We start from the raw sequence: 25904 nt of genomic DNA on the forward strand, positions 1-25904 counted from the left end.
AATTCTCATAGTTTGGCTGTTTATAGCAGTTGGTAAAATGTCAGAGTTGCAGTATATATCAATAGCAAATGATGTATGTGCATTCCTATTTTGTAAGACTGAAGAAAGAGTTACTTTTACTTCTGTAGGCAATCCGTTACATTTTTTGGTGAATATTTATTTATTTGTTTATTGGCAGCTATTAATGAAAGTGGCTTATAATAAGGTTTCCTTTAGAAATTATAATTAAATAAAGCATAACACAAATGCTGAATATGTACAATCTTACCAGGTGAAGATAAGGCATAGTAATGTAGATATTAAAATCAAAACTTGATTAAACATTGCAGACTGTGTACGCTGAATGGCTCTGTGTAGATCATTCTAAAATAATACAGAAAAAAAATTTTAATTTGGACAAATGCTAAATACTCATGAGTTTCATTACATTTATTATATACATTTCATGTCAACTGTCCTGTACATATACATACATATGTAATGAATATATATATATTTCAAATAGAAATATAAGCATATTTCCATTTTTGCCTAGATCTAAATGTAACTTACTAAAGCTTGCATAGTACAAAGATATTGCTATAAGAAGACTACCACAGCACTACATTTCAGTTTACTTGCTTTACAGACATCTGAACAGGTGCTGCACTTACTTCCCTAAACAGCTACATATTAAGCATGATCTCTGATGGAAAATCCTAATTTCAAAAGATCAGAAAATAGTATATTTAATTAAGGAAGAGGGAACAGATAAGTGAAACTACAAACAAAGCTCATTATCAGGAAAATTAACATAAATTAGCCCAGGCAGTTTATCTTGAAAAGAAAAATAAAATAAAACAACCAATGAACAAATTTTTTCTAAGTTTAATTTCTTTAGCACTACAACAGACGTCAATTCAAGATATGCTGTACTTTTTATCTTTCCAATAGACAAACAGTAAAAAATAATATCTAGTGTGTTTAAAGCGCAAAAATGAACACTCACATACAGTACCCCTTGGTACTTCATTATAAATTTCTAGAAGGCAATTTGGCAATATAAGTAAAAACTCAGAAATACATCCTATCTATTTCAAGCATTAATTCATTAAGTATTTACTCAAAAATATAATTTCTAAAACCTAATCACATAAAACTCATATGATATGGGCACCAATATTTATGTTCACCTTTATTATAAAATTATGATGCTTAGTAAATTAAATAATGAATGTTCATAAACGTTAAAATAACCAAATATGTAATACAAAAATTGTTACATAAATTGTTATCTACATAAATTTCATCAAATCCATTAAAACTGATTTGAAGAAGAATTCTTAGTAACATAAGAACTAGTCCACTACATACCAGTATATGACAAAATATTCCAATTATAAATTCAAACAGACAATATCATTCCATGTATGGTATGTGTGCATATTTTTGCATGGAAAATATTAGAACGATATAAATTATTACTAGTGTTTAGTCTATGCAATGGATTGATGGATTTTTATAATTTGTACCATTTTTATCTTCATTTATGAATAATAAACTCTTAGTCTTAAACCAGTATGGCACAAGATAACCAACTTCACCAATAAAAAATACCTCAATGAGCCATTCTTTATCTACCACTCATTTAACCAGAACTGTTACGAAGACAAGTAACTAAGTGGACTGATTAGGATTTCCTCTCTCATCCTTTAGTTTCTTATGGCAGAGGTGTTAATGAACCAAGAAGTAAATAAAAATCTGGCATCTAGTGACAGGAGATATGAAAATAACATGGAAAATTAATCTTAAATCAATATTGCAAAACAGGCTTTTTTACTCTCAATATTTGTCTAATGTATCCTGTCTTGGTTGAATTATTTTTTCCAACAACTAATAACACAGAAATTGACAAATAAGTTTATTTTTTTCTGGTGCATTTTTATTCATTAGCAATTTTGGCAATCTATATTTAGTCAAACAGTATTTCTTTGGGGCAATTAAGACAGCCCACTATTTCTGCAATTCATTTCACAGGCCATGTTCTCCTACCCTTTGGCCATGTTCCTTCATAAGACTCCAGTGGTTACTTAATGAATGTTTAGAAACATTCATCTGGTTATGAATACTAAAATGTTATCCAAATATTCCTTCTGCCCAAAACTTCAGTCATAATGTCTGCTGAAAACCCAGTTAAATGGAAAATAAGTTTGCCTCCAATTAAGTAAAATTTTCAATGCAGTAAAATTAATAATATTGAGCCCTTACTCTGTTATGCCAGATAAAATATTATATACACATACTACACATATGTATGTGTGTACACTGTGTATATATGTATGTATATATACTTTCATTTGATTATCACAGCAAACTTGTAATGTAGGTGCTTTTCTTTGCAGATGAAGATAATAGCAGAGAAGTTAAATCATTCACCCATCACATTGTTTAGCATATAGTGAACATGAATTAACATTTGTGGAATGAATGACTCAATGGCGATGTCTTACAGCAGCTTAGAAGTACTAAAGTTTGTGGTAAAAATGTCTTGGTCATAGTTATAAACCATGCCTCCAAGCAAGGTCATCCTTGGGCCAAATGCAACTGTGGCACAGCTCTGAGTTCTGCATCTCTTACTCTACCTCTTGCTTCCTTTTCTCCTAATGTCCCACCCACAACTCCACTCAAGCAAATCCAGAAGGATGACTCTATATGAGGGGCTTCTGGCTCCCACACAGGATTTTAGGAAACCCCACAGATTTTCACTGAATATGGACTACCTACAATTATGAGCAGTTTGACAAAAATCACTTACCTGGGCCCTCAAAAGCCAAGAGTCCCATTCTATATCCACAAACTGCCTTGGAAGGGAAGGATATTTGTACTCAAGATTGGTTAAGTGGTTGAACCAGTCCAAAAACCAATTAGGTTTTTAGAGACATTGAGAAATTCTGAACCATTTTTGTTTACCAGTCATACCAAGTAGGAACTTGGTAATATGGACATTTTAGTTCTGTTAACTTACAAATTTATACAATGTACCACTTTAATTATTTAACAGTATTTTACCAAAATGACTTATTTAAAAAAAATTAAATGAAACAATTTACTGTGACATGAAATTAATTTAAAAGAAGTTTTAAAAGGAAACACTGGGAAATTTAATTACAGCTAAATTAATTCCAATAGTATGAGTTATACCTTATGGGAGAATACAGAATGAGAAATTCAAGACTAGATCCCAAATTATCTCTCTTTCTCTTTAATCTAAACATTAAAAATAAGAAATGTTTTTTTAATCTTTTCATATTTGTATTTCACGTCTATACTTACAATCATATTTTCCAAGGCATGTTTGGCAAGCCAACAGTTCAGAAAGACTGGGACAAATAGATTTCTTAAAGAAGGCCAGAATATCTGGAAAACAAACCAAAACTAGACTTTTATCTCAAAGCAAGAAATCATACCCAGTAGACTTAAAAGAAACAGAAAAAAAGTTATTAAAGAATGTGTAATAATTTAAAACATGGCAAATGATGTAAACTCATTATAAACAAAATACAAGGAATTGATAGGTTCTTTCATTCATTGTCTGAATCTTTCTTATGGAAATTATTGCAGAAGCAAAAAGAAAATAATAAGCTCTCACCAGATGGCAGATATCTATGCTAATTCTATCATTAAATCTTTTAGTGTGATGGTTTGTAATACACATTGGCTTTCTTTTCTTTGTAACTTGAGGTATTAAGTAGGAACAAAGAGGGAAGGCACTCTCTCTTTTTATAATATTACCTCTTACTTTCTTTATATTAAACCATTTTAAGTGACATTGGGAACTATGTTCAATTAGAATTATATTTAGTTAACCTGTCATTTAATCTACTTTCAGTTGCTTCTCTTGATAAATCACTCAAATTAAAATAATTATGAGAAGAGAGCAACAGTTCTAGGTAATATCTACTTATTTTCAAAATCTTCCAAATAAAATTCAAATAAAGTGTTATAAAGTATAATCCTAACAGACACTATTACAACTTTATAAAATCGTGATTAAAATATAATTTTGCAAAAGGAAAGTGTTGTGTTACATATTTATGGGACTGTAGTTGAATAGGATCATCATGGAACTGGTAACACAGAGCATTTTGAAAAGAAGCAAACTGCTAGATGTCTGACTTTTGGCAATCTCTTTGCTAAAAAGAGAATTTAGCTTAGTAAATCTTGTGGTTAAACCACAGACAAGTATTTTCAACATATGAGAAAGTTTTGTAAATACATTTCCAATTGGCTTGTTTTTTTAAAAAAAAATTCCACAATATGAACAATAAGTAGGTAAGTAATTTCTAGTCATTTTAAACAATAATGACACTTGTCAAATGGCATCCGCAGAGCATATATCTCTTTAAAATATTTCATTTTGCTATCGTACTAAATCTTTTAATTATACAACGATTAATCCATTTAATTATACAACACAGTTATCCAACAAATTTTATTCTGTTGCTTAGTATCATGATTCTAACCAAAATCTAAATTCATTTATCTTAGCTACCATATTATTTAACAGTATCTAGAGTTAAAGATGTTACTTAAGTCTAATTACAAAAGTGTTTTTTAAGGTTCTTTTAGGACTTACTGAGATAATGAAGGGAACTGCATTAATTATTTCCAAGATGAAGGGTATTCGTAAAATCTGTTCCCAAATGTTTCCCTTCCAAGAAAGAATGAATAAAAATGAAAGTCAATTATATTGAATCCTATTAAAGGGGGGAAAAGACAGCACTCAAAATTTCTCTAACAATAAGGATGTTTCTATTAACAGAATACTGAATATTACATAGAGATGTAGCAATGACTTTGAGAGATTATTTTTCTTAGTGTAATCATGCTCTCTCAATTTTATAAGTTTAAGAAGTAAAACAAATGTTCACAGAAACCATGAATATTGCACATAACATTTTTCAATCATGTAATATGTCATGGAAGAAAAGTTACCAGTAAAAATAAAACACATTAACAAAACCTACAGAATCAATTAAAAAGTGATATTCTAAACTTTTATTTACTCTAATAATGATATTCACTAATCATCAAGCATATTAGTCTGTGGAACATATTCTTGTTAACAATCATTGGTATTAAAATTGTTTTCACTTTAATAGAATTTAAAGGAGTAACTTTTTCAATTATCTAGATTTTAATCTCCCTACCCTCATAATACAGAAATATTAATCAAGACTGAGTACATAATTTGAAGGACCCAGTGCAAAATGAAAAATATGAAGCCTCCTAATAAGAAATTAACAACTTCAAGAAGGTAACAAAATATTCAACTAACCACGAGGACATTCTGGTTGCGGAGCCCTGTGCTGACCCTCATATTATGCACAGGTTACATTCCCATGAAGCTGACCCTAACATTAATAGGTCACCACTGAAACTCTCTTGATTGGTGTCTGATGATAATAAGCACAGACCCTCCTAGAGCAGTTTATTCTTCTATGAAGAGATCTGTGTATTAGCAAAGCAATTTGAAATCTGCCATCCCTGAAATCTCCAATATCCATTATAACACTAATTATAAAATTGGGACTCCTTAATTTTCCTTAAGGCCCCAAAGGCTAAAAACTACATTGATGGAATATACTTGCACATCCCAAAGCAAAGTTCTGGAGCAGCTATTGTTTCTATGTACTAAGAAATTAATAGGTTTTACGAGCATAATTTATCACCCTCATCCAGGCTGTTTAAAAACAGAAAAGGAGTGTTGAGAAGAAAGGGAAGCAGTGAGAACACCTCCTTATAGAGATGTTAGAGGTGTTGTGGTGCATCTCATCACCTCAACTTAGTGAAAAGGGCTCTAGGGAACCACTTAGCTTGGCTCCAAGATGGAGACTGTATTTGGCTACTGCCTAAACTTTTAAAAATGAAAAGATCAAAGAAAAAGATGACTGGATAAGAGCAGGCCAAAATCCCCAATTTTAAGGAAAGGTGGCTACTTTCTGGGAACCACATCTATGCCTCCAGCCTAAAGAATGGAACCTATGGTTATTTAAAAAGGGTTTACTCTCAATAAGATTGTGTACCTGAAGGTGAAATGGGACTTCAACAAATGGTGGACCTGCAAAGTCTGTGTCAGACTCCTAGTGGCTAGCCTGACAAAGAGGCCTCCAGGAAATTCAAAGGCCCCAAACAGGACACAAAAGCTTCATATGGGAGAACGGGCCAGAGTTTGTACCTGCCATATGGAGCAACCCAACACCAGACAGTAACTGTGCCAGTCAGGCAACTTCAACCCAGAAACTGACTGCACTTCCTTCCCTGTTCTTTCTCAGTCTTAAAGGGCATCAAATAAGATATTAAGTAGTAACAGCAGATAGGCCTCCCCATGATAATTCCCTGTTCCAGGTAGGTCTGAGTTGAGGACAGGCAGAAGCCTTCTTAGAGGAGAATTTTAACTGTTTGCATATATTGATCATAATTTCTTAAATACTAAACTGAGAATTGCCATATAAATGAAAAGACTAGAAAAGCTATAGCATCTGCCCAAGATGTCATCTGATTAGCATGGATCAGACTGAGGATGCATGGTGTTGAAGAAGTGTAGAAAGACTGGTCTTTTCCTACTACCAGTGAATCAGGACTATTTAAGTAACAAGAGTTATAACTAGTATTAGTTATGCCATGTTTTTTTTATAATTGTGCAGGTTAATAATATTTCTTTCATCAGTTTTTACACGACATCTTTTCCGGAATGTTTATCCTTTGCCTTACTCTTCCCATATTGTATTTTCACTTTTCATGGTATGTCTTTCTTTGGTGTCACTGACTGTCCCCAAGAAGACACTGATCTGACTAGCAAGAAATGAGGGGTATGGGAACAGTTGCTACTAGTGATATGAAAGGATATTTCTGTTAATGCCCAGCAACATTAGTATGAAATATGGCACATAGCACAACTTAGTTTATGTAAACAAAAACCTCATCTCTCTTGTAGTTCTCTTCATTTCCATTTATAACACATTAGCCTTTCATGATTGTTATTTAAACCATTAAAAAGTCTTACAACTGTTATCTGTCTAGGTTGGGTTTGTTTCTGATTTTTCTTCCATATTAAAGCCAGAAGAATCTTTCTAAAATGCCAAATTCCCATTGCCAACATAATAAAATCCAAACTCATCATTGTATTATATGAAATTTCACAATTTGACCTCTAGCTACTAGCTTGGGTTGTACTTTAGATATTTCTGTTCCTATCCTGAACTCAACAGATTCAGCCATACTGAATTTTATATCCATCTCTGAACAAGCTAGGATACTTTATGCTCCTATACCTTTGCCCACATCTCTCCCTTTGGCTGGAATATCACCCACACCTCCACTACTAATCCCTTTGGCAAGCATTTGTAACATTTCAGGGAACTAATTTTTTTAAATGCTTGTTGGGGATCAATTAATATCATGAATGAGTAAATGATATTCCCATCTATTTCATATATACTCTTACCTTTCTTTTATATAGTTGTTTTATTTTGGAGCTTAAATATTTACATTTCTTTCCACTGGATCCAAATGAAATCATTTGAAAGAATGGTATTGTTTAAAACCTTTATACTTAAAGTAATCATGTATAAATGATTAAACTTGTAACTGGAGAGCCAATTGAAATTTTCTGGAGGAAATGATTCAAGAGTTCTTGCTTATATACCCACGTTAAGTAATTTCGTCCATGTTTCAGCTTCAACTTATAACCAATAATAAGCTAATAACTTCCAATATTGTATCAATAGCCCGAATCACTACTTTATGTCTTGAGATTCTGACTCAGATCAACTGCTTAATCCACTGTTTCACATCAATGCCTCAATAGCACTTTATATGTAGTATGCCTAAAGCAAAACTTATGATTTGTTCCCTGACTTATCCTGGAGAAACTTTTTACATCTTCCTTTAATACTATACTTATAATTATACTATAATTTATCAATAAGACCTACTAATTTGTAAGCAGATCTTGAGATTTTCTAGTTCTCATTCCAGCTAATTTCTCACTTTTTGACCTGTTAAGCCTAATTAGCCACCATACCTTCATTCCTTCATTCTTGTCCCATTCCAATTCACCCACTGAGCTATTGCCATCCCCCTGTACCCTTATGCCAGACCTGGCCCAGTATTCAGAACTATTCATAATTCATACACTTACACAACAAAGACAAAAACATAATTCCATCATATAAGGCACTATTTCATTTGTCTCTTGACTTCTCCACCCTTAAAGATCATTCCTTCCGTGGACTGAATATATAAGGCATATATTCACTGCTTAGAATATGCCTTATACTTTTGCATATAACTCTTCAAGAGACTGGTTAAAGTTTCACCTTTCTTTCCAACTTCACTTTGCCAAGTTAACTCATACCTGCCTTTCAGCTCTCAACCAAAATCTGAGTTTTTAGAGACTTTCCTTGCCTCTTCTTCATATACCCCCTAGGCAGGATCTAATACCCACATTGGGCTTCTTGATCCTCCATGAATTTCATTCACGTTATTTTTTTTTCAGTTTGTTTTTATATAATTGATACATTACAACACTTTAAACTCTGTGAGGTTAAGGTCAGGACCAGTGTATTTTACGATTGCATGCTCTGCTCCTAGCACAGTACTCGACAGTCTGAATCTCCTAAATAAAACTGTTACTACCTTACGTCAATCATGTACTGTTGATTCACAGCACATGTATGCATATATGTGTGTGTTTGTGGACTAATTTTCGTGGTCTAAAATTGTACAGTGGGACAATGTATTGCTAAAAATGAATGCATCTCTTTTATGCACTGAGTTTAATTCTAAGATTTCAGATTGCCTTCTGAACTACAAGATACATCCATAAATTATCTTTCTTAAAAATAGCTAATAAAAATAAATATGGAAAGGATTCACAAGTTTCATTGGCCAAGACGGAGTCCCAATAAGCCTTCATCACAAAAACCTAAGGATAAATGCTATCATGATGAAAAAAGGCATGCATTCATACAATGCCACTATGTAAGAAAACTAAGAAATAAAATTGAAAGGCAAGCACAATGCCTTTCAATATTATATTAAAGACATTTTCCATTTAATCTGATTTTCATGAAGGAGATTAAAAAAAAACCTTCTTCTTCTTCCAAAAACTAACATCTTTAGTTTCTAAGTAGTAGCTGTATCTGCTCTCAGTGTGCAGTCCTCTCTGTGTTCCTCTTCTTATTGACAGAATTCAATGAAATATAAAAAAACCTCAATCCAATTAGTCTACATTTAGTATGGACATATCATTTTTAACCAATAATAACGCAGAAAAATATGTGATTTTCTAAAATGCATCGCACTTTTGTTTTTATTATCAAGAAAAGTAGAAACTTGGAACTCCTACCTGTGCAAATCTAAAGAGCACTTTAAAAATTATATGAGTTACAGCAGTTTGTTTGTTGCGAGCTCTGACTGGGCCAACAAATGTTTTAGAAATAGTTTTTATTCTTAAATGTTAAGAATATCTGTATTTTAAAATATTTAATTAAAGGACTGATAATTTGTCTTCCTTGGATGAATTTTAAATAGTATAGTAATGCAATAACAGTCTTATTTTGTATTTGTACATACAAACCCAACAATATTTAGATTTACCATTTTCAGGGCAAGATAAGCAGAATCAACAGTATCTGGTATTCAGAAGTCCTGGACTAAATTCTTTGTTCTTTTCCAGAAATAAGCCAGTGTAGTGTTAAACTGTCAAAATTGTTGCTTTTTGTAATCTGATTATAGAAAAAAGAATTGCAGATTTAACAAAAAGTTTCTAGGTATGATGAATTTTTGTGTGTGGAGGTTTGAAAATTGTGCCAGAGTTTGTTTTTGTACCCTTTTGATTTAATGAATGTGTGTGCATAAATAGAGCTTCATTTTGAAAGCAGTTGATAAAGAATTAGAGGGTATTTACGACAACAAAAGAATAAGAACTTTAGTGTTGGGTGATTACCGTAGTTGTTTTGCCAACCAGCTATAAACATGAATGGAATGATGATTTAAGCACAGACCTGCACTCTGTATGAGAGAAGACAAAATAAGTTCATATCATGGATTTTAATTCATTATCTGCTAAACTCAACATGTACTTTAATAGTTCTAGCTAATTTCACTTTAACTTAGTCCGAGTTTCAAAACCTGCAGTCTCAATGAAAGTTTAAACTATTTTAGTTGTTAATGATTTAGTTATGCTTATTTTAGAATGTCTAATTTCAAGAATTATAAAGTGCTTGCACAATGCTGTATTAAAATGTACTTAAATATTGTATACATATATAAGCATATGCTTCATATCTCTCTATAAATATACATATATAAACAAATACAAAAAAGTCATATATGAATTTGCTATTAATATTACTATTTCAGAATTATAAGTATCAAAGAATGGTATCAGCAGCGGATACAATTGCTAGTGCAATACAATATCCATTTCTGTGTGTCTGTATATTACTCTTCTTTAAAAAAATCTAACTTGGCCAGGCATGGTAGCTCACCTCTGTAATCCCAGCACTTTGGGAGTCTAAGGCGGCAGGCAATCACTTGAGCCAAGGAGTTCTAGACCAGCCTGGCCAACACGGCAAAACCCCATCTCTTATCAAAAAAAAAAAAAAAAAAGCAAGTATTAGCTGGGCATGGTGGTGCACGCCTATAGTCCCAGCCACTCAGGAGGGTGAGGTGAGTGGATCTATACCACCTAGGACGTAGAGGCAATCGCGCCACTGCACACCAGCCTGAGCAACAGAGTGAGAACCTTCTCAAAAAAAAAATTCTAACTTGAGGGAAGGAGTATGTTTTAAATTCTGCTACCCAAACATGCCTCATTTATAGACCATAAATAACTATCAATTACTTGATTTACTCATTCTAAAAAAATTTTACAACATTCTGTTGAAGGGACCAAAGAGTTCACAGATTTGACTATATTTATGAGAGGAAAAAAGAAGATAATTAACAGCAACCTACCTTCAACTGTCACATAACTCCTATTTATCCTATCTGTTTTCTCTGTAACACATTGGACTTAACTGCTGTCTACATTTCCTCCATCTAAGCCATTAAAGTTTATGAGGGTTGAAATAGAAATAATATTTATCATCTAGCTCTGCATGCTAGGCCTTATAATTTTCTGCTCTAATCTTATAAATTATAAGCAATAATTGATTATGAATGTCATCATCATATGATTGCAATGGAAAATTATCTTGAATCTATATGTGTTTTCAAAATTGCTTTTACAATTAGTTCTAAGAGTTATATTAGCAAAACACTAATCTTAATTTCTTATTACATTTTAGCCAGAAGTTGGAGCAAATACATATTCGAATGCAGATTAATATTTTCGCCATGTTACAGTCCTGTATATACTCCTGTACTAGTGGAAGAGATAGAATTAATTTATTCTAAAACATACATGCCTAACTTTTAAGCATACCATTATTTATATATCATATTCAATATTTATCATATATGTATACTTGCATATTAATGAACATTAAAGATAATATCTGGGACAATAATTTATTTGATTTTTAATTTTATTTTCCTAGTTATCCAGTATCCAGATTTGTCAATCAGGACATATTTATAGAGCACCTATTTTGACAAGTAGGTACACTAATGAACCCTTAGACATAGATAAGCTTACACATCATATCTCTCTATAGATATACATATATAAACAAATACAAAAAAGTCATATATGAATTTGCTATTAATATTACTATTTCAGAAGTATAAGTATCAAAGAATAATATCAGCAGTGGATACAATTGCTAGTGCAATACAATATCCATTTCTGTATGTCTGTATATTACTTTTTTTATTGTATTTTAGGTTTTGGGGTACATGTGAAGAACATGCAAGACTGTTGCATAGGTACACACGTGGCAGTGTGATTTGCTGCCTTCCTCCCCTTCACCTATATCTGGCATTTCTCCCCATGCTACCTCTCCCCAACTCCCCACCCCCCGCTGTCCCCTCCCCTACTTCCCCTCAACAGACCCCAGTGTGTAGTGCTCCCCTCCCTGTGTCCATGTGTTCTCATTGTTTGACACCCGCCTATGAGTGAGATCATGTGGTGTTTGATTTTCTGTTCTTCTGTCAGTTTGCTGAGAATGATGGTTTCCAGGTTCATCCATGTCCCTACAAAGGACACAAACTCATCGTTTTTGATGGCTGCATAATACTCTATGGTGTAAATGTGCCACATTTTCCCTGTCCAGTCTATCGTCGATGGACATTTAGGTTGGTTACAGGTCTCTGCTATTGTAAACTGTGCTGCGATGAACATTTGTGTGCACGTGTCCTCATAGTAGAACGATTTATAATCCTTTGGATATATACCCAGTAATGGGATTGCTAGGTCAAATGGAATTTCTATTTCTAGGTCCTTGAGGAATCACCACACTGTCTTCTACAATGGTTGAACTAGTTTACACTCCCACCAACAGTGTGAAAGTGTTCCTATTTCTCCACATCCTCTCCAGCATCTGTTGTCTCCAGACTTTTTTAATGATCGCCATTCTAACTGGCGTGAGATGGTATCTCAATGTAGTTTTGATTTCCATTTCTCTAATGACCAGTGATGCTGAGCATTTTTTCATGTGTTTGTTGGCCTCATGTATGTCTTCTTTTGTAAAGTGTCTGTTCATATCCTTCAACCACTTTTGAATGGGCTTGTTTGTTTTTTTCTTGTAAATCTGCTTTAGTTAGTGGTAAATTCTGGATATCAGCCCTTTGTCAGATGGGTAAACTTCAAAAATTTTTTCCCATTCTGTTGGTTGCCGATTCACTCTAATGACTGTTTCTTTTGCCGTGCAGAAGCTGTGGAGTTTGATCAGGTCCCATTTGTCTATTTTGGCTTTTGTTGCCAATGCTTTTGGTGTTTTGGTCATGAAGTCCTTGCCTACGCCTATGTCCTGAATGGTTTTGCCTAGATTTTCTTGTAGGGTTTTTATGGTGTTAGGTCTTATGTTTAAATCTTTAATCCATCTGGAGTTAATTTTAGTGTAAGGTGTCAGGAAGGGGTCCAGTTTCTGCTTTCTGCACATGGTTACTTTTCTTTAAAAAATTTAACCTGGCCAGGCATGGTGGCTCACATCTGTAATCCCAGCACCACTCCCTTCTTTATATCATCATGCACCACATTTCACCTTCTGCACTGTCAAAAGAGAATGGAGACTTTCCAAAGCTAATCATTAAAATGCAGGCTTCTGTTCCAGTCTATTCCTACTTCTTATAAACTTTCCTGTAATATTTCACTGCTCCCTTGTACTTTGTCTCTTTTTTAAATAAATGCAGATTTTTTTTTTATCATGAAACAGTCCTCCTTGCTTCATCCTACTACTTTGAATAAGCACCTACCCCAGTCAAACAAATACTCCATTTAACAATTTTGACACTCAATTGTATACCATTATAAATGGATTATTGTAGGTGATCAGCAAATGACCTCCTCATCTGTAAACTCAATAGCATTTCCTCAAGCTTCTTACACTTGACATAGCACATATGCTTTCATATAATACTTTTTATTCCTCAGACATTTCTAACATCCTATGGCCTCTCATAAATTTTAATCAATCTCCCTATAGTGGTTTTTTTTTTTTTTTTTTTTTCTTTGTGTGTGTGTGTGAGATGGAGTTTCGCTCTTGTTACCCTGGCTGGAGTGCAATGGCGCGATCTCAGCTCACTGCAACCTCCGCCTCCTGGGTTCAGGCAATTCTCCTGCCTCAGCCTCCTGAGTAGCTGGGACCCCCTATAGTTTTTAAAGCTGTCATTCTTTTGTTTCTATACTTTCTTATTTATCAATCTGACATTCTTAGAAATTAGTGGGTTTTTTAATATGACAATAATGAAATTAAAAAGAAAAAAAGTGAGCCTGAAAACATGGTGAGTTTGTAAAAACTTCGTGCTCTAAATTTAGAATTAAATAATAGTCTAAAGAATGTCATCTTCAAAACTCTAATGCTTTAAAAAGTGAGAAAGGGCCAGACGCAGTGATTCATGCTTGTAATCCCAGCCATCTGGGAGGCTGAGGTGGGAGGATCACCTGAGCCGAGGAGTTTAAGACCAGCCTGGGCAACAAGGCAAAACCCCGTCTTTACAAAAAAAATACAAAAATTAGGCAGGTGGCAGTGTGCACCTGTAGTCTCAGCTACTTAAGAGACTGAGGTGGCAGAACTGCTTGAGCCCAGAGGGTGTTGAGGCTTCAGTGAGCCATAATCGTGCTACTGCTCTCCAGCCTGGGTGACAAAAGAAATTGATTGCTAGATAAGATTTCCCGAAAAACATAACCTTAAGTATACTTGATATAGCAGATAAAAAGGCTATCAATAAAAATTGGTAATGATTATGACACTCAACCATTTCAATGACTTTCTAACTTTTCTAACTTCTCTGTCTTCCCTTTTGCTCTATTCTTCCTCCCAAATCCTCAATTTAAGCATCTCCATCAACATAAGCCTTAGCTTCCACCCTGGTGATTAACTCATGCATAATAGAATTTCATGGCTTCCTTTACTGTCTCTGTGAAAATGACTGCCAAGTCTTAATAAATCTCTCTCTCAAAAATTCCAGATTCTCATTCTCAATTGTCTGCATACCTTATTTATCTGTATGTTCACAAGTACTTGAAATTCATCACCTCTAAAACTAATTCCATTATTTAATCTATGTGGACCCCAATTTTTTTTCTTGATACAGTTGTTTTTTAGTTTTACTGCCATATTGTCAGTCATTCAAACTCAGAAACTACTAGAATGGTATGAATTTCCTTCTCTTCACTTAGCTCATCAATTGATAATTTATTTAGCTTCTACCTTCATAATTAATCTTTCATTAAATCTGGCAATTCTTTTCATCCACCTAAAATCTTACTGTGTTTTCCTTTCATACTGCAATATATCTTAACTGAGCAGATACACTTCATCATAATGTGTATTTGATCTGAACTGCATAGAGATTCTAAGCAATATTCCTAAAACTGAATTTCAATTACAGAATCTTGTGTTAGTCATCTCCCATCAACCTAAAATTATATGCTGCTATACAATGGCCCCATATTCTAGCCAAATATATTTATTATTCCTCTAATTTTACATGCAGAGTCCTTCCTTTATGCCTTTGCTCATTTTATCAATCTCTATGGTCCTGTCTTTTCATCTTGCCTTATTGAAATCACTATGATTCAAGGACTAGTGTTTCCTTTTCATTCCATGATATGAGCTCTCTCTATAAAACCCCATAGTACTTTCTTTGTACCTCACCGGAAGTACCCATTATATTCTGCTTGTATTACTATTATTTGTATGATTTTCTGCTGTAACCCCCCCTTTCTTGATGGTAAACTCACTGAGAAAAGAATCATGTGAAGTATAGAGCTCTTCATTAAATAAGAGCTCAATACACACTTGTTAAATCATGTTAGCCAAACAAAGCTTTATGAAAAAATAAGATAATTCATTAAAATATTTCCTAACAGACATATTTTTGCTTTCTCAATATTTTGTATACAAATCAGAAAAAAACAAAGTTGAATACAATAAAGTTGAACCATTCCATTTGCTTGCCTCACTATATCATGCATATAATGGGTAAGTAAACCCATAGGAACTAGCAAAGCATTTGTAAGTCATCAAGGAAAACATTACCAAATTAATACAGCTTTGTATCACCTACTGGAAAGGCTCAAAACAATTAAAGTGGCTTAAGAAGAGTCAGTCTTATCCTTAAGTGCAAATTATAAATAGAGGAATACTGAGTAAATATTAGCAACGTGTTCTATCAGCAGGAAATTGCTAATTAAAATAACTTACCTTATAACTAAGATAACCAAGTAATATTGTTTCAAACAGACTTATCAATGCCACTGAAACCTGAAATATAAATTGTAGCTTAATGAGAAAACACACTAAAATTAAATTATATACACTCTTGGCCATACTACTAACTTTATTTAAACACGTGCATTTATAAATATATGTGTGTATAATAGGAGTTATTGGGTGGCACTTTATCTTCTATACACAGATGACAGGCTGCTGGCCATAGTTTGCTGTCTCCTGTACTACAGCTTAGTTGCCATACATTCTAATACTCCTTAATAAACCATTTTTATTTATTATTCAAAATGTGAAGTTGGTATTAAAATAGACTGGCTGAAGTTTACATGATATATAAATAATAGGTTCTTTTATGTGTGTGTTTCTTTTGAAAAAAAAATTTTATTTAAGAGAAATAGTGTCTCACCATGTCCAGGCTGGTCTTGAGGCCCTGGGCTCTAGCATCCACCCACCTCAGTCTCCCTAAGTGCTGGGATTACAGGCATGAGCCACTGTGCCCAGCTACGTGTGTGTGTGTTTCTAATACATATAATCGTAGCACACAACTGTCCACCACAGACAACTGCTCTATCCCAGAAGCACCACCATCTGTATCAAAATCAGCATTTCTCTTCAGAAAATACAGAAAATGAAATAATGTACACTTTAAGTTTAATAGTATATTCAATCCTATCACCCACATCAAACAAAATAAAAAGGCTGTATCTTCAAATACTAAACAAAATAGGCCATATCAGCAGTTCAAAATACTTTCAGATCTTATTTGAACGAATTTCATAACCAGTTCCCCTTGTGCAGATAGAAGTGTTAGTCCTATCTTCCTATGTAGGCTTCTATCTTTCTCTATGTTCTCTATTGTATATGTCATCTTTACTGTTAACTTTCAAAAATATATTACTGCACCACAAAAAGTAACAGGAAAAGGTAATAAAATTATTCTGTGTTAAATACTCTAAGACTTTAGGATAGATAAATAGAATCAAATAAGCAAATATAAACATATGTGTTTATAGATTTTGAGGTTTAAGACTATTTAAACGAGAATAGCAGATACTCTGGAGATTATATTTTGTCTCCTGTCAGGATAAAAACTTTGAATTTAAAAGAATATTAAAATATAAGAACAATAAGAAAACAGACAAAATGCATGGCAGTGTAAGTAAAATATGTTCAGAAGTATGTGCAGTAGCCAGGCATTATTATGACAGAAAACTCTAATCTCTCTTATTTTCTCCATAAATCCTCTAGATCATAATTACTCATCTTTTTTTTTGTAGAAGTACATGGTGTTAGATGATCTCTAGAACATTTTTAACATGTTACTCAAAGTACCATTTAAAAATGAGCATCGTCATTATTTTAAAATATCACTATTTTAAAAAGCAATTTGAATAGATCAAAATATATTGAAGATAATATATGGCTATTCATGAAACAGTTTATTTTCAATGTGCTCTTAATTAAAGGATAGCTCAGATTAAAAGACTATAATTTAATGAACATTTCAATATTTTAAGAGTTATTTATAAATTAATATGATATTGCAACAAAAGTCAAAGTAAGGAAATGTAAAAAAACAACTTTAACAAAACAAAATACTAAGACACAGTAAAAACTTGAATTCATGGTTATGATCACGACACACACATACTTAAAAAAATTCATTATGACAAATAAATGTTCAGACTTCACAATTATGTTGTGAAAACGCATCAGGAATGAGTGTAGAATGAGAGATACTGAAGACTTGTAAGAGTGAGAAGGTAACAAGGGACGAGTGATGAGAAATTACTTGATGACATAACATACATTACTCAAGTGATGGATATAATAAAAAGCTAGATTTCACTGCTACTCAAAATATCTATGTAATAACATTGTACTCATACTCCATAAATGCATACAATTTTAAGTAAATAAAGTACTTTAAAGATTGTTCCTAAGCAGTGAGTCTTAAAGTCTTTCTCTTTTTTTCTGGACTCAAATGTCTTCCTACCTGCAATTTTTTTTTGATGTTGGTGATTCTATTCTTCCAATTAATTTGTAATTTTTAAAAGCAAAAGAAAATAAAAAGGATCTGTAGTAAGTAAACAGAAGTAGAGGAGATAGAAACTTACAAAAAGTTCGCTGGGCATGAAATTCAGTAGAAAACAAAACAAAACAAAGAAGTAATGGAGACTCTAGGGAACACCTCAACAATATAAATCAGACATGTTGTGCTCTTTCGTATTTTCTTAGTCTTTCTTAAAGACTCCTTTTATGCTAGGGAATAACTTTCATTTTATTTACATGATTAACTGCTTAGGAGCTAAGCTCTTATGGTGATATGAGTCATTAATTTATTTATTCATTTAATAATTATTTATCGATATTCTACCATGTTCCAGACACTAAGAATACAAGGTAAAAAGCAAACCCAGTTATGGGCTTTAATAAAGGAATGACATAACAGGAATACTTAATGTACTTTGGGAAAACTTGTGGAGCCTTACAGCACTAGTTTACTTTGGTTGTCTCCAAACTCCTAAAAGCTCTTTAAAATCTAATCCTGATCATGAGGAAATCCTCAAGAGGTAGAAAGCAGGGCTCAGACAAACAAGAAGAAAACAATAAAAATGTTAGTTCAAGATGTGCATGAAGATTAATCAAGCAGAGAGACAAACTCACTTTGAACATCACAAGCTTTCCAATAGTACTTTTCTGTGAATATGAATAAACCCAGAGATACAGGGATAAAACAAAATTGTACATAACCTGTAAGCCCCACAAAGGTAGACTTCTGTTCACCCAAAAGATATGAGACCTATAAAAAGAATAATAAGTTAGTTTTTTAAAATGTGAAAAATCTATTCACTTTTAAAATTCAGTTAAAGTTGGAAATATTAAAATAATGCTAGCATAAAAAACACAAATATCAAAATTAACATTTGAAAAAATGTTTTTGCCTTAGTTTTCTTTTTGCTAATATTCATTTCTATTCCAGTAAAAACCTTTTAAATTTCATTTTTGGTCACTGTTAATAAATTAAAATATAATGAGACATTATTTAAAGAATGATAATGCAGAGCAGAATAGCCTCAAATCTTTTATTGGATAATTCTACACTGAAAAGTTACTTAATAGACTTTTCTAAACTCTAAGTTTTTTTATTTTTACCAGGACATATATTTGGGTAATAAAAATTCAACAGTATAAATAACCATTTAAAAAGTCAGTAACAGAGTATACAACACAATAATATTTCAACTTGAAGTTTTATAAAATATGTAACATACCACGAAAAAGTGTGACTGGGGTTAGCTTACTGGACAAGACAAGGAGTAATCATCTTTACTCCTTAAAAATATTGTCTTTTCTGATGATAAAGAGGCTTATGCTCTGGAAAGAACATCATGACACTTCATATCCCTCTAATTATAATTTTCCACAATTTATAATCTAGCTTTGTCTATAACATTTATTACACACTTGATTCAAATGGGAGTCACTCACAGCAATACACCCTACTCAAGAAAAATGAAAACAGTTATACTTTCCTGAAGAGAAGCAGGTGAATAGTAGTTTTTCACATCTCAGTAAATGGTGCCAAATTCCATTTTATTTGGTCACCCAAAACTTGAGCATCCTTTTAGATACTTTCTTCCCCTGCATCTTTAAATACTAAATTCACTAGCCACCAAACCTTTTCAACCATTCCCACCACATATCTGCAGAATTCACCTGCTTCTCTTCATGCCCACTACTAACAATCACCTTATTGCAAGCTACCATTTCTCACAATTGAATGCTTGTAAAAACCTAGCAGTGGGAACCCTGAACCTTCGTTTACCTTCTACCATTTTTCTCCAAGTTGCAAATACACTGATTCTTTCAAAATTCATTTTAGATCACATTACCCTATTCTCTATTGGGTATCGCCTTTGAACTTTTGTTAGAATAAAGATCAAAACAGTTGACATGGTGGTCTTAGACTTACTGAAGTGGACACACTCCTTCCTACTACAAGTCTTTTTTACATTCTATCCTCTCATCCTAGAAGTCTCAGCTAGAAGTCTCCCTGTGTCTCAGGGCAACCCCCTCTGTGGATTCCATTTGATCAACTTTGTCAACTAATCCCCTGGGCCATGTCACCCATCACACCTTTACTGTCACTCATCTCAGTGAAAACTTTATATTTATTTGTAAATGTATTTCTTTAATGGCTGTCTCCTCACAATTACAAGTTCCATAAGACAACATAACCTATTTTACTCACCATTATAAACCCAATGCCTTGCTAAGTATATGCATATATTAAACTAGGCAAGCAATAAACAAAGATAAATCGTGCCAATAAAGGCAAATATATAACTTATGGATTCAGTATCACTGTCCTTTCTAAAAAAAACTTTTATATTCTGAGTAACATTTGAGAAATCAGACTACAACAAGGTGTGTCAGAGTGAAGAGGGATATATTCCCAGTTTTGCAAATGGAAAAATTATGTGCTACAAAAGCTACTAAATTCTCAAGTAGATAGCAATGCCTGCAAAATTATAAAATCAATTGCTAAACAGAAGTGCATGAGCACTTTCAAAGAAAAATTGGTAATTAACATAGAGTACTAAAATCTGCTTGACTTTTTAATAATCCCTGTTTTTACTGGCCTGAGATGGTATCACATTATGGTTTTGATTTGCATTTCTCTAATGATCAGTGATGTTCAGCTTTTTTTCATATGTTCTTTGACTGCATAAATGTCTTCTTTTGAGAAGTGTTCGTTCATAAAGTTTGCCTAGTTTTTTATGGGGTTGGTTTTTTCTTGTAAATTTTTTTAAGTTCCTTGTAAATTCTAGATATTAGACCTTTGTCAGATGGGTAGATTGCAAAAATTTTCTCCCATTCTGTAGACTGTCTGTTTACTCTGACGATAGTTTCTTTTGCTGTGCACAAGCTCTTTAGTTTAATAAGATCTCATTTGTCAATTTTGGCTTTTGTTGCAATTGCTTTTGGTATTTTTGTCATGAAGTCTTTGCCCATACCTATGTCCTGAATGGTTTTGCCTAGGTTTTCTTCTAGGTTTTTATGGTTTTGGGTTTTACGTTTAATCTTTAATCCATCTTGAGTTAATTTTTGTGTAAGGTATAAGGAAGCAACAAGAAGGGAATTAAAGGAGCAGATGCATCATCATCAAGTAAAACAACAACATTAAAATTGAGGAAAAAGTCATTAAAATATTGCTCTAGGTCAACCAGTATGTATGTGTTGTGTGTATGTCTGAGTATACAAAGAATCTGTAAAATGTCTTTAAAATGCCTCATTCTAGGTATTGTGATCTCAGATAATTTTTACTTCCTTGCCATATATATCTATATTGTAACACGCATGAACCATTTTAAATGATAAAATACACAAATTTTCCTTTTCAAAAATATAAAAAATTAAATAACAAATACAAACCAAAACCCAAATATATATCATTTAGCTATTCTGAATTCAACTATCCTGTTGATAAAATTCATGTATGAAGCATAATTATGAAAACTAGAGATACCATACCAAACAATGGAAGAAGAGGCAAAAGTTAAATATAGAAACTTAATAACGTAGCCTTGGCCACTTTTCACACAACATTTATGAACTATCTTAAAAGTAGGAAAATAGATGGTAAAAGTGTGAGAACAGCTGTGGAAGAGGAGGTGAGAGTCAGAGGTGAATATGTTTAGCAGAAAAACAAAGCATTTGAAAGTAATAGGGTTAACATGCAGGACATAATTCATATGAAAGGATATGTTGCTCATAAACCCAAGATGAACTCAAAGACTGATAGCACTCCAAAAAGAAAAACACAAAAACTAATGTAAGCTTGTAATGTACTAACAAATAATAAACAAATAAAACAGGGAGTAAATTATACAACTCTCCTAGCCGTAATACACACTAAAATATCAGTGCTGGATATGATACTAAGCCCACATTTCAAGACAAACAAAATATTTAATACACATCCAAAAACTAGGTGAGCAAGATATGAAAGCATATGAGTCTTGCCAATATGTTGGAAAGACTTTTCAGTATTTGAATCCTTTCAAAACATTGAAAACATTTAACCCCAGGTTAGACAACCATCAAGGGTGTTATAGAGAAGACTGATAACTAACTCTTTGAAAGAATGGATAGTAAGGGTACTTCCACCAGATATAACATTGGCTGTGACTGAGTTGGCTTTAACATTCATTATCCCCCTTTCAAGGCACAGAGTCAAGGGTAAAAAAAGCCACTCTTCAGTCAACTACATTTCTGAGTCTTTGTGTCAAGGTATGATGATATAACTGGTTCTCACATGGGATCTGAATATGAAGTACAAGTAAAAGTGATGTTTGTCATCTGTTGGCCAATAATTTTTAAAAGGATATATGCCTTCTCCAAGCTCTCTTTCTTTTTCTGAAAGCTGGATGCAAAAAAATCGCAGTCTTAGGACAACACATATACCACAAAATTCAGGGGGCTTGTACCTATAATACCTACCATGTTGTGGAGTGTGTGTGTGTGTGTGTGTGTTTGCACATGTGAATCATTTTATGGAGAAAAGGTTCACAATGACCGAAAGTATAAGTGTTACACACCAGTAAACAAAAAGTGCTTTTAAATTTTTGAGATTTGTTAAAGAATGTAGTCCTACTTGAATCTAAAAAATAATCAATATATATAAAAGAAAAGGTCTACATTAAAATATTCATTTCTTATTGATCATCAAATATTTAAGAGCTATTGTCAAAATTCTATTTCTTCCTTTAACAGCTGTTACCCTGAGAAAGAAATACTATTTAAAATTTGAATCTCACTTAAACACATTGTTTGTTATACTAGGCATTGATTTTAAATGCAATCCAAATACCATAAAATATAAACCTGTTCATGTGCTTCTTACCTGTGTCTCTATCACTTGATATTAAAAACTATCATTTCAATAATTTTTAAAGTGGAAACAGATGCACAAGTTTTGACACAGTGATGAACTGTAAGCATCAGCAGACAAGGAGTTAATGCTGATGGCTCATCTTTCAATGTCATTTACAAACTACATGCTGCAGGTGTCCTTCCTTTGTTAACATCTTTAAATAATTTACTATACACTGTGGGTACACCACAGTTTTCCATTCACACATCATATATTAACAGTAAAATTCTTTTCATATTCTTTCAGTTTTTCCGTATGATAAGGTTTTCATATCAGTTTTGATTTCCAAAAGGAATTTAAAAATAAAGCAAAGCAGCACAAAATATCTGCAGACTTATCATGTCAGAAGCTCTAATTACATAAATCTCTTTGCTTAATTGGCCTCATTATTTTAAAATAGAGGCTGTGCCCATAAAGGCGACTTCTGTTTTTCATTAACCAATACTGCATTGACAATGGAACTAAACAGAACATTGTATTCAAAATGGAACCATAAATGTTTTTAATTACAGTAATCTGATTTTTCAAATGTATATCCTCTATAATTATGGCCAAATATTCTTAGTGATATTACATAGAAGTTAATTGTAGGAAACTTTGTTCCTCCTAATGTTTTCAAATAATATAATTTTACTCTGCCAACACCCACCAAATGCCCTTTTACCCTTAGAAGGATTCATCATGACTCATTTTATGATTTTCAGGTCTCACTAGTATGCTTTTTATTTATAAATCACTACATTTTAAAAATACTTCTGATATGATTGTAGAATAATTTGTTATGTGAACCATTTTAATAACACTGACATCTCCAGGCATTAGTCCTCAATCATTTTTATTGTGCAACACACTATTAATAGAATTGTTGAGCATCATTTCATTAATTCAGCAGCATTCACTGACCCACCAAGTCCTGTGCTTAGTATGATAGCTATGGAGGCAAACACAGCATGGTTCTTGCCCTTAGTGAGCATACAGAAAGGAGAGAGAAGTGAATGGTAACATTAGGGGCACACTTTGGTGGTTCTGAGAGAAGTGTGTGGGAGAGTACCCAGAAGACACTCCTAACCCGGAGAGGAACTGGGCTACAGGGCACAATACCCATAAGGATTTTAGATTAATTGTTCTCCAAAAAAGTTGTTTTCCTGAAGCCCTGGAGTCCAGGAACAAGTCAAACAAGTGTGGGTTGTGAGGAGCAGGAAATCTAATTTCCCAGAAAAGGGAGCAGAATGTTCAAAGGCTCAGAGAAAGGGAGATCAAAGTGTGTTTAAGTTACTTCAAGTAGTTCAGCATAGGCTGGTGAGGTGGAGTAGGCAAAAGTTAGGTTGCTAAGGAACTTCTTTTACTCATGTATCCATTCATTCATTTAACAAATGACTATTGTTTGCCACTTTGTATCAGGCTCTGGGGATTCAGACAGTGATCCATGATGTCATGGAATATCCTCTCTAGTATTCATGGAATACACAGAAAACAAAATAAAAATAAAATTAGTAGAATACATAAAAGAGAAATAGGCAATAGAGAAAAAAGAAAAAGAAAACTAGTAAGGGAATCTCATCAGGAGATTACAATTTTAAGTAGGAAGCTTAATACTATCTGAGGGAGTGTGCCTTATGTTATCTGAAGGAAGAGAATCCTGGACAAAAAGAAACACCCCATGAAGGACCTAAGTTCGGTGTGTCTGGTATGATCAAGGAACAGAAAGAGGCTAATGTGGCTGGAGCAGAATGGGTGTGGGATGAGTAGTGGGTGGTGAAGTGATAAGGCCATGGTAAGTACTTCGGCCATCACAGTAGAGTCGTATCAAGATGTGACTTATATTTTACAGAAATAGTTTCTACATTAAGAATACATCAAAAGGAAACAAAGGCAGAAATAGCAGGAATAATTAATTGGGAAGTTACTGCAGTACTCCAGGTGTGAGAAGGTGGCTTGTATCAACGTGGTAGCATTGAGAAGTGATTGTGTGCCAGTTTTATCTTGAAGGTAGAAATGATAGAATTTTCTAAGGGATTTGTATATGCTGCAGAAAAGTAAAGAATGGCTCCAAAGCTTTTGGTCCAAGCAACTTTTCGGATGTATTGTTATCAGCTGAAATGTGGAAGGCTATGAGTAGAGCAGGGTTTGAAGGAAGGATCAAACTTTCATTTATTGAGATGTGGAAGAGCACTAGAAAACATAATTGGAACATGGTTAAGTCTGAAATGTCTTGAACATTAAAGTAGAAAAGTTGAATATGCAGTTGCAATTTGGGGGAATGGGAACACACTGGTTTCCTGTGGTCACTGCGTTAAACAGAGGTAAAAAGCATAATAAGACTAGTCCTGAGAGTCTCAAAGCAGAGTGGAAAATAAAAGAAAACCTCTATTTCTTTATATATAAGGTGAGAATAATAAGATGAAGTATATACTGAAGAAAATAACACATGTAAGAAACTAGTCTACTGACAGCAACAGCAGGATCTTCAAAATAAACAATCTTTTCACAGATTAAAAATTCCATAAGGGTATTGAATGTTCCTATGCATTTTTATACCTTCACTAAAGTAATGTGACTGGTACATGCTAAGGACTCAGTGAAGATACCGTGACATATTCATAATTATATTTCATTAAATAAATTACTTTATGAAGAATTATCACAGATTATTACATGATAAAACTTCACTTACTAATCTTTAACATTAAATAAATACAGACATCTTTAAATAAATACAAACCTTAAACAAATACAGAATCATTTTTACTACCTAAACAAGCTGAGGGGTAACCAATTCATTTAAATGCATATTATGAGCTCACTTTCCATCTTACTTTGATCTTATCATTTTTAAATTTTCTTAGGGCAGACTTTTACAAGAAATAATTGTATGGACATTAGTTATCAAATTTAAGTTTTTGGTTTTGAAAATTATTATAAATTTAGTAGGCTGGACAAGGGTCCTAGATAATTATGAGATAAATATTATGCATGCAATTACACACCCAGTACCTATTCCCCCTGTTTCTAGCAAAGGGCAGAGCCTAAAAAGGAAAATCCACAAATGACTAGAAATACAATTTAATAAGAGCAACACA

The 25904-nt window shown here is 33.1% G+C and overlaps 1 protein-coding gene across 3 annotated transcripts in view; it reads right to left on the reverse strand.

The window, feature by feature from the left end:
• Window positions 1-25904, reverse strand: part of KCNT2 (potassium sodium-activated channel subfamily T member 2) — a 390893-nt gene that overhangs the window by 250192 nt on the left and 114797 nt on the right. For all 3 annotated transcript variants that reach the window (XM_012444610.3, XM_012444608.3, XM_012444609.3), the window contains exons 4-8: window positions 18639-18687; window positions 15858-15917; window positions 4616-4690; window positions 3313-3396; window positions 269-363 (exon numbers count right to left, since the gene is read on the reverse strand). In XM_012444610.3, the coding sequence (XP_012300033.1) occupies window positions 269-363; window positions 3313-3396; window positions 4616-4690; window positions 15858-15917; window positions 18639-18687 (363 nt within the window). The remainder of the gene's footprint in view (window positions 1-268; window positions 364-3312; window positions 3397-4615; window positions 4691-15857; window positions 15918-18638; window positions 18688-25904) is intronic.

Source organism: Aotus nancymaae, unplaced genomic scaffold (assembly GCF_030222135.1).
Source record: "Aotus nancymaae isolate 86718 unplaced genomic scaffold, 86718_ANA_hifiasm-v0.15.2.pri h1tg000108l, whole genome shotgun sequence".
Classification (NCBI taxonomy): domain Eukaryota; kingdom Metazoa; phylum Chordata; class Mammalia; order Primates; family Aotidae; genus Aotus; species Aotus nancymaae.